General features: G+C 52.1%; 1 protein-coding gene across 3 annotated transcripts in view; it reads right to left on the bottom strand.

Annotated features, from left to right (window-relative positions):
- Positions 1-1,898: 1,898 nt before the first annotated feature.
- The window catches only part of SMURF1 (SMAD specific E3 ubiquitin protein ligase 1), a 91,732-nt gene continuing 77,046 nt past the window's right edge, over positions 1,899-16,584 (bottom strand). For 2 of the 3 annotated variants that reach the window (XM_027526463.1, XM_027526461.1), the window contains 8 exons: positions 15,807-15,910; positions 11,779-11,893; positions 10,450-10,628; positions 9,333-9,470; positions 8,539-8,659; positions 7,431-7,632; positions 6,073-6,157; positions 1,899-4,837 (listed from right to left, as the gene is read on the bottom strand). In XM_027526463.1, the coding sequence (XP_027382264.1) occupies positions 4,738-4,837; positions 6,073-6,157; positions 7,431-7,632; positions 8,539-8,659; positions 9,333-9,470; positions 10,450-10,628; positions 11,779-11,893; positions 15,807-15,910 (1,044 nt within the window). In that variant the 3' untranslated portion in view covers positions 1,899-4,737. The remainder of the gene's footprint in view (positions 4,838-6,072; positions 6,158-7,430; positions 7,633-8,538; positions 8,660-9,332; positions 9,471-10,449; positions 10,629-11,778; positions 11,894-15,806; positions 15,911-16,584) is intronic. The other variant, XM_027526462.1, reaches the window with a different exon arrangement.

Below are 16,584 nucleotides of genomic sequence, written 5' to 3' on the forward strand. Positions count from 1 at the left end.
ATGAACATGGATGTTTTGAGGGGAGTCAGAGTACCCATTCAACTTCCACTTCCAATTCCTTGGGGAATGTGTACAAAACAAATTTCGGGATTATATGGCAGTTCTGTTCTTAAGTTTTTGAAGAACCTCCATATAGTTTTCCAGTAACTGCACCATTTTACATCCCCACCAACAGTGCACAAGGGTTCCACTTTGTCCACATCCCTGTCAATGCTTATTTTCTGGTAAGAAAAAAATATGTATTTTCAAACTGTGGGATCTGAGTTCCCTGACCACGGATCCGACCGGCACCCACTCCAATGGAAGCATGGATCTGAACCACTGGACCGCCAGGCCAGTCCCCCAAACATTTATTTTTTGATAGGAACCATCCTAAGGGGTGTGTAAAGTGCCATTCGTCCTCATTGTGGGTTTGGCTTGCGTTTCTCTCGTTGGTGAGGTTGAGCATATTTTCATGAGCTTGTTGACCATTTGAATTGTATTTGAAGAAATGTAAATTCAAAACCATTGCTCATTGTTTCTGTAAGTTGTAGGAGTTCTTTATACATTCTGGATCTTAAACCCTTATCAGATACGTGACTTCAGTATTTTCTCCACATCTTCAGGCTGCCTTTTCATTCTGTTGATAGTGTCCTTTCTTGCACAGGTTTTAAATTTTGATTTAGTTCAATTTATCTAGTTTTTCTTTTGTTGCCTGTGCTTTTTGGTTTCATATCTAAGGAATCATTGCCAAATCCAGTGTCAGCTATCAGACTTGCTACTGAATTTTCTACTTCATGTATTTTTCAGCTCTAGAATTTTTATTTGGTTCTTTTTTCCTTTCATGTTAATCATTTCTGTCTTTTCAAAGTTACTATTTTTTATTTACTTGAAGTATAGCTAATGTACAGTGTAAGAGGTGTATGGTAATGATTCACAATCTTAAAGGTTATATTCCATTTATAGTCATTACAAGATCCTGGCTATATATTCCCTGTGTGTGCACTACGTCCTTGTAGCTTATTTTATATCTAGTTTTTATTTGGGGCTGTGCTGGGTCTTCGCTGTTGCCACGAGCGGGGGCTGCTCTCTAGCTGCGGTGCACTAGCTCCTCACTGCATTGGTTCCTCTGCGGAGGACGGGCACGTGGGCTCTCAGGCACAGGCTCCGTGGTTGCGGCGCACAGCTGTTGCTCCTTCACGACGTGTGGAATCTTCCTGAGTCAGGGCCCACGTCTGCTGCCCTGGCAGGTGGATTCTTTGCCCCTGAGCCACCAGGGAAGCCACAATACCTAGTATTTGGTCCTCTTAATCCCCAGCTCCTACGTGCACCTCCCCTGCCGTCCCCTCCACTGGTTTCCCTATGAATCTGTTCCCCTTTTGTTACATTCACTAGTTTAAGATTCCACATGTGAGTGACACCAGAGTATTTGTATTTCTTGAACTTGTTTCACTTAGAATAATACCCTCCAAGGCCATCTATGTTGTTGCGAACTTCAGAATACTTTCTATGGCCCAGTGTTCCACTCTGTGTGTACACGTACGTATATACGCATGCACACGTACATACATATACACCACATCTCCTTTATCGATTCATCTGTTGGACGCTTTGGTTGCTTCCATGTCTTGGCTATTGTGAATTATGCTGCTGTGAACACTGGTGGGGGTGTCTTTTTGAACTAGTGTTTCTGCTTTCTTTAAACCCAGGAGTGGAATTGCTGGCTTATATGGTAGCTCGATTTTCAGTCTGTTGAGAAACCTCCATACTGTTTTCCAAACTTGCTGCCATCAGCTCCTCCTGCCGTTAGAGTGGTGAGTTTGCCCCTTTCTTTAGAAGGCCCTTGCCACTGGCTTCCTGTCTTGTTTAAAAAAAAAAAAAGCTGGAATCTCTTTTGCACACCAAATAACAGACGCCAAAAACGTAAAGTCGTGAGTTTATTGCATATGTAACAAAATGAACCTGACCGCCGGGGTCCAGCCTGCTGTTCAACCACTGTTTTGTGTTTCCAGCTGGTTCTATAACCACATTAAATAGAACTAGTATTCTTTAAATACTTTTGATTTTGACATAAAACATTAGTGTACAACTTTCACAAAATAAATCAGCAATAAAAACCGTGGGAAGGATAACAAGGATAGCAGCAGTACTTAAAAACAAAATAAATAAAAATACATTATAAAGTGGTTGAGAGACAAAAATAAACCAACTTTAAAAATCCATACTATGTGTTGGGAAGGCTGCCGTGCAGCAACACCTGGCTGCAGCCGGGGCACGTCTTCTCAGATAGCTCGGCCTGGACGACCGCCCGACCTGGACTGGGACCCTGGGCTGGGCGAGCCCCGGGCCTCATTCCCAGGCGCTTCTCCCGGGAGGAGTCGGCGGACGGCTGGCAGCCGCCCCGCAGCCCCTCCGGTCTTCCTAAAGCACTGAGGAGCGGTGGTTGGCTACATCCCTGAGGGTCGGCTGATGGCCGCTGGTGAGGCGAGCCTGGAGGTCGGGCCCTGAAGCTTCCGGGCAGAGGCGGGGGGATGGGGTTCGTCTGCGGCTCCCGGGAAGGGCAGGGGGCGGGGGGCTCACCCGGGACCACCCAGGGCTAGACACGATTCTTTGGTGGGGGTGGAGGGTCGAAAGGCCCAGTCCCCGTGGACACTGAGGTTCGAGGGGCAGTGCCACCGACAGGCCTGCTTGGCAAGAGTGACCTGGAGCTCTGGAAGGTTCTGCTAGGCTCCCCGACACCAGCTGTGGGGGCCGAGGCGTCCACGTGCCAGCAGGGAAACACAGAGCCGGGCCCTGGGGGGAGGTGAAGCTGTCACCAGCAGCCCGCGGAGGAGCCCCGAGGAGACCCTCTGCTCTTGCTGAGGTGACATCTGACACAGGAAGCAGCCCATCCCCCGTCAGCAGGAAGGTCACTGGAAAGGAGGCAAATGCCTCATTCCTGCTTCGAGGTCTTTACAGCCACGAGACCCTCGTTTCCTCCCTAATTACGGCAGGTTCTGGCCGACACCCAGGAAAACCAGGTGTCTTCCCCCCTCGGTCCCCTCCTCTAGGTTTAGGTATGGGTCGCAGGGCGGGTGTGTGTGTCTGTACCCTCACGCCGCCAGAGGACACCCCCGAGGAGCCAGCTCCCAGCACACCCAGAAAGTGTGATGGTAACCCGGGCACAGCTCAGCCCCAAGCCTGGCCTTCACATTCTGAGGGGGCGCTTTTCCTTTTACAGCCAACGGCATCCTTCCTATTCTAGAACCCCAGCGAGTCGCCCGGCAGCACAGCTTTCTCTCCTGGAACCCCCAGCTGCAGTCTGCCCCCCAACCCTAGGCCACTGACTGCTTCCAGGTCAAGAGAAGAACCACAGCAAGATGCAGAGGGTAACGCTGTCCACAGGCGTCGGGAACGAAAAAGGACAGACAGGTCAGAAAGCGCCTTCCAGACCCACAGCCGGCTGGATCCCAGCACGGACCTCGGGAGCATCCACAACAGAAGTTCAACAGGGACTCGTCCTGCTAGTGAGTTACCCTGCACTCGGCCCCCAAACAAAAACAACGGAAGTCCACACGGAGAGTGTGCCGCCACTGCTGTTTTCCCACTGAAGTTTAGCTATCTAAAATCGAACCACTCTAAAAATTATTTGAACTTTTGTGCAAATTGGGAAATGGTGTTAGAAATTTAGGGTCAAGGCTTTCTCTGGCCTTGCTCATCGCCTGGGCGGGTGAGCCGCACCGCGGTGTTTGGTTAGCGTTGCCATCAGATGGGGACATGGGCCAGCGGGTCCTGGGGCCCCTCTGCCTTCGGGTTCCATCCACGACCCACTTTTTGTAAAAAGGTGACTTGGGGTGAACGTCGATCATGAGGATTAGACATTCTCGCTCTCCTTTTCAAGCTAGTTCGCACCAAGCCAGCAGCTATGAAGTCAGAGTTCTGTCCTGTTAGTTTAGTTCTTAAGCACTTTCCACAAAATGGTTCGTTAGTATCCAGGTGTGGGGCGGGGCGGGGCTGGTTTTGGTCTGTTTTATAAGCTCTGCTATGTGGTGGTTTCGCTGGAAAAATATTTTGAATTGGATAGACAATGTGGCTAAAGGGACTCTGAAAAGGAAAGATTATTTTTCTCTCTGTAGAACAAAGTTTTCAGCTAGGAAACCCTGAAAAGAAACACCCAGGCCCCCAGCGCAAGCCGCCCCGACTCGTGTCCCCTTCCAAATCAGAAGCATCTTCTTGACGCCAGCTTCCTGCAGTGGCGGAACTCCAGTAAGCATCTCCTTTACCGTTACTGTCAGAACTTAACCTGCTACCCAGAGCAGGCCGCTGGGACATGGGGTGTGGAATGCGAGCTGCTGAACTCGAAAAGGGGCCTTAGGTCGGCTTTGAGACAGAGCAGCGGGTCCAGCTGTGGGGTGTGCCCCGGGCAGCCCCTCACGGCTCCCTCCCTGGGAGTCAAGACTCCCATGGAGCCCATGGGTGCTGAGCTGCCACCGCAAGTGCCACGGCTGTAGCAGAGGGTCCCGTGTGACCGAAGCCGTGCTGACCTGGCTGCGTTTATTGGATGGGGGGATGGGGGGGGCCTGCCAGGAGGGGGAGAATGTGGGAGGAGCCACCAGCCGCAGTCTGCCCGCCCCTCGCTCCCCCAGCAAAGAGCAGGGGAGACCAGCCTTTCCCTCGGGTTCCTAGGATTCCAGGGCCTCAGCCGGTTCACGGAGGCATCCAGAGCTGCCGCTCGGGGTCTGGTGGCCATGAGCTCATGTCTGCTCCTCAGGGTGCACTTCACTCCACGGCAAAGCCACAGGTCTCCTCCACCGCAGTCAGCAGCTTCTCATAGAGCTTCTCGTACGACTCGTAGGGCGGGATGTCGATCCGGTTAAAGCTGGAAAGGGACAGAGGTGAGACACACCGCAGAGCCGGCCTGGCCAAGGGCCTGCTCCCGGGAGAGGGCAGTGGGTGAACGCTTGTGTGTACACCTGGGGCTTCTTGGGCAAAGATTTTTAAACCAATGAAACCAGGTGAGTACATCCTGGGCAGATTAGGACAAAGCTGTCACCTTGTTGGGTTTCTTGTTTTGGGGAGAAGTTATTTCTCAGACCAGGAACACATTTGCAGAGCACCATCAGTTCACTGCCCACGCGTCAAACCCTCTAGGACTTGATCTAACCACAGCGGGGCAGTCCGCAGTATTTCCAGAAGAAACAGATTCTTCCCCAAAACCAACAAGACGTCAGATCCCCAACGGGGTTAGATGAACGGGCCAGCATCTCCTCAGGGATGTTCATTCCCAAAGCTGTGTCCAAAAGCCCTGTGAAGCTATTACCTCACAAGGAATCCAAAACTACCGAATTCTGACTGAGAGGACAGAGGCCTCGTGAATTGCTGGGGCTGAGCCCTTAAGGACGGTTTCTGAGGTGGAGTCAGGCTACAGCGTGTGGAGTCTTTTCAGGGGTCCTTGACCCCGAGGACATTCTTCACATCTGTCAAGAGGACCAAGCCTGCTGGGGATGGGAGGAGTGGCCCTGGGGGTCGACCCCGCTGGACAGACCCTGGATCCTCACGTGGGCCAGGGGACTGTCCTCTGTCTCACAGACGTGGAGACCCGCCCACTTGGATGTCGTGGCCAGCGTGGGATCCCCAGCCCCGGTTCCCAGCCAGGGACCTCCCCCCACGTCACCATGCATCCCGGCAGCATCTGGACCGGTTCTGGTCAACTGGAGGGACACTCAAGACGTGGTTCACAAGGGCGAGTGAGTGACTAGATTTTAAACCACATTTTAAACCACAAAGGCACTAACCCCACTACAGGTGCCGTTTAAGTGAGGACTGAGGGAGGAAGCGTTTTTCAGTACACAGGCACGTCTTCCACAGTCAGAGCTCCAAGAAGAGACCAGTAACCCCAAACTTAAACCTGCAGTGCTCCCTCCTGACGGCACCTGTGTGGGCAACAGGTTAACACGCACCCATGGACACACACACACGCAGCAGGAGCCAGGGGAGTAGCTCCAAGAACAGCCACGTCTCAGGACTTAACTGCGCTCCTGAAAGAGCCTCGTGCTGACCCTGACGTGCGGGCTGTCCCGCACACGGACCGCCGGGTGGGGCGCCGGTCCTTACCAGGTGTGGGCCTTGGGCAGGTTGTCCGTGTTGGCGTCGATCAGGTGGATGGTGAAGAGCCGGGGCCCTGCGGCGCCTGTAGAGCCTTACGAGACAGCAGTCTAGTTAACATGCTTCAGAGGTGGGGCCCGGGCCCCCTGCCACCACCCGGGGCCCCACGCCCATCCTCCCAGATGGTGTCAGGGTTCACGTAACCCTAGGAGCTCTGTGCAGTCTCGGGATATGCACACAATGGCTACGGAGTGACTAACATCAGACATTCTAGAAAATTCATGGGTGCAGGAAGAGCAAAGACCGAGCTGTCCTCTCACAGCTGAGAGGACATGAGCCTGCCCCAGGGCAGGTGTCTGAAAGCAGAATCCTTAAGTCACCAGGAATTTGTTTTTTAAAAAAAAAACCAGGAATTTCTAGCAAGCAGACCCCCTGTTTGCAGTGGATGGTAGCATCACAAGAAAAGCAGGTTCTGGAGTCAGGAAACCCCGTGCAGAGGCGGTGGGAAAAAAGACAGACAGGAACACCAGGACCCAAGCCCCAGGACAGGAAGGGACTTCTCAGTCCAGGAGGGCCTCAGGCGAAGGACGAGGCTACAGGGAACGTTCGCGTGAAAACTGCCTGCTCTCACTAAGAACATGTGAAGTCCAGTTACTAAGTTTTAAGGTACTAATATTCTCAACCTTACTTCTGCCAGGGTTATCAAGTGACAAAACCTCCAGATTTAGCATCAGCACGCAGAAGGGGCCCTTCCCTGGTGGAGGCGCCGACCACAAGCCCCGCAGCCCCCCCTGAGCTCAGCCGCATTACTGTGCATGGCCGCCCCCGGCCCCCTTCCCAGGGACTCAGTCCGAGCCGAAAGGGACGCCTGGGAGGATGGCTCCTCACTGGACAAGGCAGCCGACCAGGCGGGCCCATGGACGAGGGGACTGAGGGCCCGACCTGCACAGCGCGCTGTGCGCTCAGGAGACTCAGAAGTTAACCCGAGCGCTTTACAGCTGCTTTCCTCCCCCCAAAGCCATCTGTTCTGTTGGGTGAGGGGAACCCACCCCCTACCCCAGCCCCCTGGCCTTGCAGGCGGGGTCATTCCTGGTCTAGCCTCACGGGGACACCAGGCCAGCTGGCCAGCATCCGCCGCTGTGGGCCCACGGGCTGAGACACCCCGAGCAGGTGGTGTGGAAGACTCGTGTGGCTGACACGGGCTCCCACTGTTTACAGACGTTTCTTTCACCCCGGGAGCAGCAGTGGGGAGAGAAGAGGTCTCTGGACAAGCGACACTGCCATGCCCGGCGTCCATCATGAAAGACCCGATGCCAGGAGACGTCCCAGGCCCCCACCCGGCCTGGCCCGGCCGCCACTGCAGTCACCTTGCAGCGCCTTGAAGCCCTGGAGGGGGACCCGCGTGGAGCCCGTCACGAACTGCAGCAGCCGGGCCCGCCGCTCCTCATCGAAGGTCTCTACCGCCTGCCAGAACCACCGGACCACGTTGCTGTCGGCCCCACAGTGCTTCAGCCGCGTGTTGGACTTCCAGTCGTCCAGGTCGATCTTGTCTAGGCCGCCGATGATCAGCTGCGGGGCATGAAGGTGGGTCACTTCCCGGACACACAACACGACGGGCCGCCCCAGGCTCCCGGGTCGTGGAGAGACCGACCAACCACGCCCCAGTCAACCGGGCGATGTTCAGACAAGGGGATACCCAACACACACACAGCCGGCCCAAGGCCCCCGTCTGTGTCTGCACTTCCAGGCTGGCTGCCACCCCCAGGGTGCGGGGGCGGCCGCTGACGTGACGTTTCCCTACAGCTGAGCGCATGTGTGTGTGTGCCCTGAGGAGCCAGAAAGGCTGCACAGGGTCACCTGCCCAGCGGGGCCGCCTCCCAGGACCTCGCGGGGACACCTGGGGACGTGTGGGGTGTAAAGTGTGACTCCCCCCCAGGGGATCACGTGCACTCCGGCATACCAGGGCAGAAGGTTGGGGACACTTTGAAAGGCCCAAGCTACTTGGTGCCAGAGGTGGACAAGACGTGAGTGAATCACTGTGTCCCATGAAGATGGACAAGAAAGGACAGTAACACCCCGTCCTGGGCCTGATAACAGCTGGAATCAAAATCGAGCAGCTGGCTAGGATGGGAGCAGCTGGTTACGGTCACATGCTCAGTAACCGTAAGGTGACCCCTCAGGAGGAGGCACTGGGGAAGCTCTACACTGGAGGTCTCTAAGTCAGGGGAAGCCGCGGAACACCCTGACTGATGTCCCACGGATGAGCTGGACTCCCTGCCACCACATAGACACCAGGCCTCGTCAGCCCTGCTCGGGGCTCCCCAACACCCCTGTCCCCCCACCCTGTCCCTGCTCCTGCAGCCACAGCGACCCCCACGCCTGTGGGGACCATGCAGCCTCGCCCGCAGCCTGGCCAGGAGGCAGGGACCGCCCCGCACACAACAGCCCCTCGCACCCCAGCCCCGCACAGCCCACCTCCAGCTCCTTCTGGTCAAAAGGCTTCAATAAGTGTTGAGGGATGAGCTCGTTAAACCCCTTCTGAAGAGCCAGGAACTGGGCCTCGATTCCCCTCATGAACCTCCAATTTACATACAACCTGAGAAGGCAAGTCACACGTTGGAAGCAGCAGCACAGTTCTTTCCTCCGTTAGTCGGGGCTGATATCAGCTAAGCCCTGCCCGCCCGGCCCGCCGACAGGGAGGAACGCCCCCTGCTGGTTGGTGACCAGCCTAAGACTCAAGAGGAAAGGAAGTCAGCCGCTCCCTTAGATGTGCTGATTCTCTGCTTGAAATCGGTCAGATCTGACCTGACCTGTTAGGGATGCCACAGTTGAAAAAAAAAAAGTTTGAAAATAAAATAAAGGACCCTGAGAACGACACCCCCACATGTGTCTGAATACCCCATGGAGTTGCTAGTCAGCTATTTGCCTTCAGAGCGGGGAGGACAGACCGGAGGGAAGATGCCCTTAGACTGAGCTCAGGAAGCCTCCAGGCTCCTCCCCCGCGCTCTCCTGTGGTCATCACCGTCACAGCAGCACCGAGTGCTCCCTTGCGAGTCCCCGCCTTGGTCTCTGGGGTCGTGAATCCCCCTTTAACAGGTCAGCCCTCCACTCAGAGCTCCCACTGCTGACACCACTGCTTTCGGGAAGTCTCTACTGTGACTCTGGTCCAAGTATGGGAAGGGAGGCTCACGCAGCAGAGGAGCCTCGACCATCTCAACGTGCCCGCTGCCTGGCAAGCCCCGCCCCGGGTGCCCCAGAACACTGCCTACCGGACATATTCCTTCTTATTCTCCTCTGTGACTGGGACGTTCCTGCCGTTGGGCTTCAGTTCGTGCTGAAGAATCCGCCCGAACGCATTGTGCTCCACGCAGAACGTGTGATCGAGCACGGGGGTGATGTCATTCTCTCTGCGGGGGAGCACAGGCGGGGGTCAGGCTGGCCTCAAGAGGAGGGTGACGGGAGCGACGCTGCTGGGACCTCCGGAGACATGGCATCCAAGTCTCCGAGCAGACAAGAGGGAAGCGTGACGGGGAAACTGAGTCAAGGGGCAGCCACACCAAGAAGATATCACCGCCCTGCCTCCAGGCAGCCTTTCCAAGGCTTCAGTGCAGAGAAGCCCTTGAAAGTTAGGACTGGCTCCTTTGTCCGCCACATTTCTGGAAACACAGCTGGGGTGGTTCTCCACAGGATGCAGGCCTGACCCCCGCACCCCAGCCTTAGCAGCTAGGACATGTGGGAGGATGTGGACCTCCCATTCCTGTGAAATCAGCCCATTCACGAGGACCCCCGACATCCACGGTGACCATGTAGCTGTGCCTGTTGCTTTTAAGAGTTTTAGGATAATCTTAAAGGTGACTGAATATCAGGACTTTTTTGATATCTTCCTGGTCCCTCTAGGGGCTTCCCTGGTGGCTCAGCTGGTAAAGAATCCGCCTGCAATGCAGGAGACCTGGGTTCGATCCCTGGATTGGGAAGATCCCCTGGAGAAGGGAAAGGCTACCCCATCCAGTATTCTGGCCTGGAGAATTCCATGGACTATACAGCCCATGGGGTCGCAAAGAGTCAGACACGACTGAGCAACTTGCACTTCACTTGGTCCCTCTAGAGACCAGGAGACACCTCAGAGTGTTAATAAAAAAAAAAAACCACCAGGCCTGGGGATTAACAGCCACAATCGTAACCTAATATTCAAGGAGACAACAAAGGAAACTAGTCCATGAAGAGAAGCTGGTCAAACAGTATATGAGATAGTAAGTCAATTAAATATTTTCATCAGATCAGTTTTTATGATTCTGGTGGTTGGTTTCTCCAGTTTCACACCCATGGATCTGGTGCACCCTAAGACAGGTGACAGGTGAATTTTCAGTTCTCTGAGTCGGTACTTACAGAATCCACACTAGGCTCTTATGGAGTTCAGGGTCCACCGATTCCAAATCAGAAAGCTGGATGGGCTTCCCCAGTAGCTGCTTGTAGAAAGGCACCGTGAAACCCCCATTGATGTAGTGTCCGTGGAACACAGCCAGACCCATGATCCGACCCACGAAATGAAAGTAAGACAAGTGGTCCTGCAGGGGGCAGCAGAGAACACCAAGTGTTAGGAAGCTGACCGGCAGGGCGGACAGGTGTGTGTTTCTCCAGGTTCTCAGGAGACCCGTCCCACAGGAGGAAGCTGAATCAGTGACTCACAGGCTGCGCTCAGGACCCACCCGATCAAAGGTCACATAAGAGCACGACTCTGGAGAGGTCATCTGCATGACACTTCATGCGCCCTTGGTTCAAATACCTTCTCAAAACTGCTACTGAATTTGTGGGGCCCAGTGCAAAATGAAAATGCAGAACCCCTTATTCAGAAATGGAGAATTTCAACATGATGAAGGCAGAGCGTCAACCGCGAGCCGCCCCTTCTCAGCGCAGGGCCTGGTGCTGGCACAGGCCAACTGGCACACCAGGAGGCCGCCGGCCTCTCCCGGCGCGCCTCGAACAAATAAAGGCGACAGGCAGCCCTTCCTCTGCCATCCCTGCCCCAGCCCACAGGAAAGCAGGAGAGAGGAAAATCCAGAGAAGGGACTGAGCGGGGGACACATCCCCAAACCAGTGCTGTTGTGGTTTGCAACCAGGGAACCCCCGTTTCTACTCAGGTTGGAATTACAACCAGAGAGTGCCCACACTGGTGAAAGTCGCACTGGCTGCCCCTCAGAGCCGTGTGCGTGGTGCGGACCACAGGACGTGGCCCGCAGCAGAGCCCTCCGCTCCCCGCGGGCCACCCCTGGGCCACATGCTGCTCCTGTTTCCTCATTGCTATGACGAGCAGCTAAGAGTATCGGCACGCTGGCCAAAAAGGCCAGTTACATAAGGGAATACTCCAGTTCTGGCTGGGAGGAGGATGGACCTCGTACCCCGCTTCTCAGAATGATACTGTCAACAAATACAGCCATTGAGCCAGAGTTCCCTCCAATGGCAGTAAAGTGCTTTGAGTCCACAAGCAGCTCAATTTCACTCTTGTTGTCCTTGAAACAATATACTCAGTGATCCCAGTCACTGAAGGTAAGGGGTGGAAACCATCCATCCTACCAACTGTCACTCTACCTTCCCAGTTTTATTTGCCACAGACTTTGAGTAGGTCTACAATGACTAAACCAAGAATTGAGGTTGAAACTGGAAAGCCACTGAGATTCTCCAACTAGATTTCTGACCTCCTTATTCATTAATACTTACAGGGTTGATTGAAGAGTCTGGGTTGATTTGCAACATGTAAATGTTGTCCGTGGAGTACTGGAAGAGTCCATAGTACGGGTTCAACATTTCATGGCACAGTAAATAAAGCCACTCCCTAGAAACCACAGCAACAAGAAGACACGTTAAAACCCCCTCGTTTGAGATCTTCACCACAAGACTGACAGACTGCCCTCGGAAGCCAAACTGGTAAGGCTGCCTGGCTCTGAGAAAAGGTGACCGGGACAGGCTGGGCAAATAGGGGAGAAGGAAACAGCTGCTTCTAGCGGTTCCAGAAAAGCAAAACTTCAGTGACTCCGAAGTTGAGAACTATCTCTGGTTGTGGGAATCATCACCAGCTCCGAGGCACGGTGTCTGTCAGCCTGCCTGCACCCCAACGAAGGTTTTTTCTGCTACTTTGTAGAGAGAAAATCTTGTGACGAACGGACTTCCCTGGTGGTCCAATGGCTGAGAATCCGCACTCCCAACGCAGGGGCCCAGGTTCGACTCCTGGTCAGGTAACTGTATCCCACAAGACCAAACTAAGAGTTCACACGCCACGATGGAAGATCAAAGATCCCGTGTGCAGAAACAAAGACCCACACAGCCAAATAAATGTTTTAATTTTTAAAAGCCCCAAGTTAAAACCAAACCAAAAAAGCACTCTAAACAGAAAACGTGACTCAACTGCCGTGGTCAGGTTTGGTAAGCCCAGTATGCAGTCTTATACAAACACTTGCGTAACCTTGTCTTCTTTCTACTCAAAACTTGAAATGGACGAATCTTATTAAGTTCTAAAATTCTTACTCTTTGAAATAGAAAACATAGAATTGAGAAAATATGGAAGGATAAGCACAAATGCAGATAATCTGTCGGAGAAGCTTGTGAAAAGACCCGCAAAATGATCACACCGACAAAGTGACATATCAAACTCCAACAGGAAGGAACTGTCAGAGATAAGACGCCGGGTCTTAGGAAGCCTCTTTATTAGGAAGGCAGGATTTCCCAACTCTGGTGCTTTGTTCAGCCCCAAGTTTCAGAGTTTGGATTTACAAAGAATTATTTTCATAAACGCCAAGGACCTGCAACTGTCTAGACAGGAAGTGATTAAAATACAAGCAAACATTCCGACTGAGCTGTGGACAAGGTATAGAACATGAGAAAAGTTCTAGAAGTGGTCAAGGAAGAGCTATCCCCAGAGTCAGAAGAGAGAGAAAGGATAAAGGTTCAGAGCCGGAGGCAGGGGAGAGGAGCAGACATACACGCGTGTGTAACACACAGGTCACTGGCATCTCGGCCTTCCACAACAGGTATGGACCGTTCAGACATGGGGAAGACTCGAGAGCTGAAACAACGGGAAATGAGACTGGCAGCAGAAAAGCAGGGCTGCTCAGCTCTTTCCCCTGCAGCACCGTGTTCATCAAGGCAGCTACACGAGACTCACCTCCACCTGGAAGGTTTCACAACCATGGAAAATGGGAGAGGAAGCAAACTCCTTCCAAATCAAACTTCACCCAGCTGTTCACATGCTCGCCCAGGGACCAAAACCCCAGCTACGCACAGAACAATGTTAAGTGAAACCATTCAAAGATACTGACTCTTGAGACATCCTGAGACTAGAAAGAAAAAGGCAGAGGAGAGAGAATGGAAGTAGTTTGATATGAATTTCGGACAAACATGAATGAGGAAACAGAAGAGTCTCCCTGAAGAGAGGGACAGAAAGCCTAAAGCCCTTGTCTTGTTGGGAATGGGATTTATGTTTTCAGAGCAAATGTAAGTTACATTTGCCAGAAGAAAGATGCTTTCTAGAATCAATATGGAGAAGATCAAAGAAGAAACCTGGGACAATCTGGAAAGAAAAAGCACTTCTCGGGGAGAGGCAGTTGCAGTGTGAGCACGTGGTCAGGAAGGCCTGGGCTCAACCTGTATCCCAGACGGAGGGGCAGGAGGGGAGAGATGCGGACGAGATGGGAAGAGGCTGGAGGAACGATTCTGTTCCCGGCCCCATTTACTTACTTACTTTTGGCGGCTGGAAAAGATCCCAACTTCACCCAGAGACGTAGTGAGACCCCCATATCACTTCTCAGAACCTAATTTTGCTGGTGCTGACTGCTGCAGGGCTGCCAATCTGCTTGTGTATTCTAAACTGTGAGGGTGGGAGGCTCTCCTGTCCCGTGACCCCCAAGATGGGACCACTGTCACACACGACTGCACATTAACGAGGCCCCTTGCAGCACCTACCACAGCTGAGGTTTGCAGTCGCTGGTGATTCTCTGACTCGTAACCCTGTCAGAGGGGACTCCTTCACAGGGGATGGGATGCTTCAGAACTGGGGTTCTGCCAGTGAATGACAGCAAGCCGAAAGAGGAGCACGGAAGTGAGGAGGGGGTGGGAGGAACGAGCAGGACGGTGGATGCGGGCAAGGAGGCCGTGAAGACAGGAGTGGGGGGAAAACAGGAAACAGTACAGCTTCTGTGGGTGGTGGGTGTTCCTGGATGGGGACAAAGAGCACAAAAGGGACTGACACCAGACTGTCATCAGACAGTGACCCTGGGTGCATGGAGACACTACAGCAAATTCAAAGTTCTGACTGAAAACGGTTTTCTTTCTAGAAGTCTGTAAGAAGCCAAGCTATCAAAGTGAAGATTATAAGACATTTTCAGACCTAAGATCTTGGAAAATTAACCCCACACACGCCCTTTCTAAGAAGGCTACTTGAGGATATACTCCAGTAACATGAGGGAGTAAGCCAAGGAATAAGTAGCCATGGGACCCACACAACAATGGCTGCAACCCAAGAAAGCAGTGATGTCCCACGAAGATAGCGGTGCAGAAGGTCTACAGAAACCGCGTCAGGGGACAGGGCCTCCACAAGAGAGGATGGGAGGGGAAATTGGCCAAAGGTGATATTTAATGGAGCAACAAAGACAAGACCTGGTTTAAAAGAAGAAGAAATTCTTAGAAAAATTAAAATTTGTTCGAAAGGATAAAATAAATGATAGAATACCACTTAATCCCTCTGAATGGTACTTACACTGTCATAATAACATAAAACAGTGTGCTGACTTTCAACTCACAAATAATACGAGCACAGGAGACTGGCTTAATTTTGGTTACAGAACAAAATGTAAATCTTTGGCCTTGACACTATTAAAGTTATACTACAGATAATGGAATGTAAGAGGTAAGAAGTGGAAGGAAGGGAAAGTCAGGAGCATTAATATCCTTCTCTTATGAAAAAGGCCAAGAGACAGTGTCTCTAGTGGACAACAAAAAAATAAAGGCGGAAACACATCACATACAGTTACAAAGAATGAGAGAAGAACTAGGAATACTGATATTATGGAACTGGGAGAATGACATTTCATCCTCACCACAACCATGACCTAGTCTGTGTGCCTACCAACGTACATCACAGGATCAGTAGCTGATAAACGAACTCGCTCAAGTTCATGGTCTAGGTGACTGGATCTATTAAAAGAAACAGTTAAAAGAGCCAAAGAATTGTTGTCTCAAAGGTGAACAGAGGGAAGATAGGACACATAACGTAATCATGAAAAACTATTACCTTTAAAATCATCTGCATGAGTTATTTTGACCCAAACCTCGCTTTAACCCCTCGACACAAAGGCAATGCACAAGCCTTCCTCCCAGCCCTGAAGGTCCTCTTAGGACAAAAGCCAGGCTGTCCCCACATTAACTTCCGGTTCAGAAGTTCCTGAACTAGAAGTTCAGGGAGTGTACTGTCTTCCCAGGCCAGATGGAGAAGGGAGTAAGGTTAAAAGTTTAATTCAAACTTTGTAAGAAGTGAAGCGATGTTTGGGTCAAGAGCTGGGTCTCGATGGGTCATGGCGAGATGCTAGCAAGCACACGCTTTTAGGAATTCTTTTCCTAAGAATGATCTGATGGCAAGACCTGAGTTCTGACTGCCCCAAGATCAGCACCAGGAAGGGGCAGAGGGCCGCTCAGCAAACATATGCTCACAGGTGCGCCGACATCCATGCAGAAGCGGGGACACACGAGCCTCTCACCTCGCCACCCCTCCATAGTCCAAGCCTTCTTCTCCTCGGAATTTCACCATGAGTCGCTTTTTCAAGTCTTTTGGTCGCATCTTCATTATCTGGCGATAAGACTCCTGCACATCAAAATTACAGTTTCAGAGAGAAGAACTTGTCTTATTTTTAAAGTTATAACATGATGAAAGGTTATTTATAATGGAGCCTGACTATAAATAAGTTCCGAGGTTATTTTTAAGAACTGCAATCTGAGTCCTGTCTGGTTCCTGTCAGGATGGTACTTTGGGCTCTGGCTCACTGCTCCTCCTTCACCTTTCTCCCACCATCACTCCCTCAGAAACAACAAAGCTCACGGCAGCTGACACTGTACCCAAGGATACACACATGTACCCTCAGCACAATCACAACTTAAGTTTAATCCTTAAGTCCTCTCTAGGGTTGATTTTCTCCACACAAATGAATTCCAGTGTGTCCTATAAGTTTATATGCTTTAGCCAAATGAAGACCTCATAAGAGAGTAAAATAATAAGAGCGAAATAGTAAAAGAATCCTGAGCCTGGTTTTACATCTGAAGTCAAAAATCACATTTTCCCACTGAATCAAAAAGCCAAGGAGGCTTTCAGTGGAACATAAAGCAGCTCATCAGACACAGGAAACATGTGGTCAGCCTAACAGGGCCTCAGAGTCAGCCTCTGGAGTGGAACCAGCTCAGTGTCTGTGGGTATTTTCAGTGAAAAGGCACTTAAGAACGTTTTCTTGCTTTAAATTTAACGGGATTCAAAAGCGACCATCC

Source organism: Bos indicus x Bos taurus, chromosome 25 (assembly GCF_003369695.1).
Source record: "Bos indicus x Bos taurus breed Angus x Brahman F1 hybrid chromosome 25, Bos_hybrid_MaternalHap_v2.0, whole genome shotgun sequence".
NCBI lineage: Eukaryota > Metazoa > Chordata > Mammalia > Artiodactyla > Bovidae > Bos > Bos indicus x Bos taurus.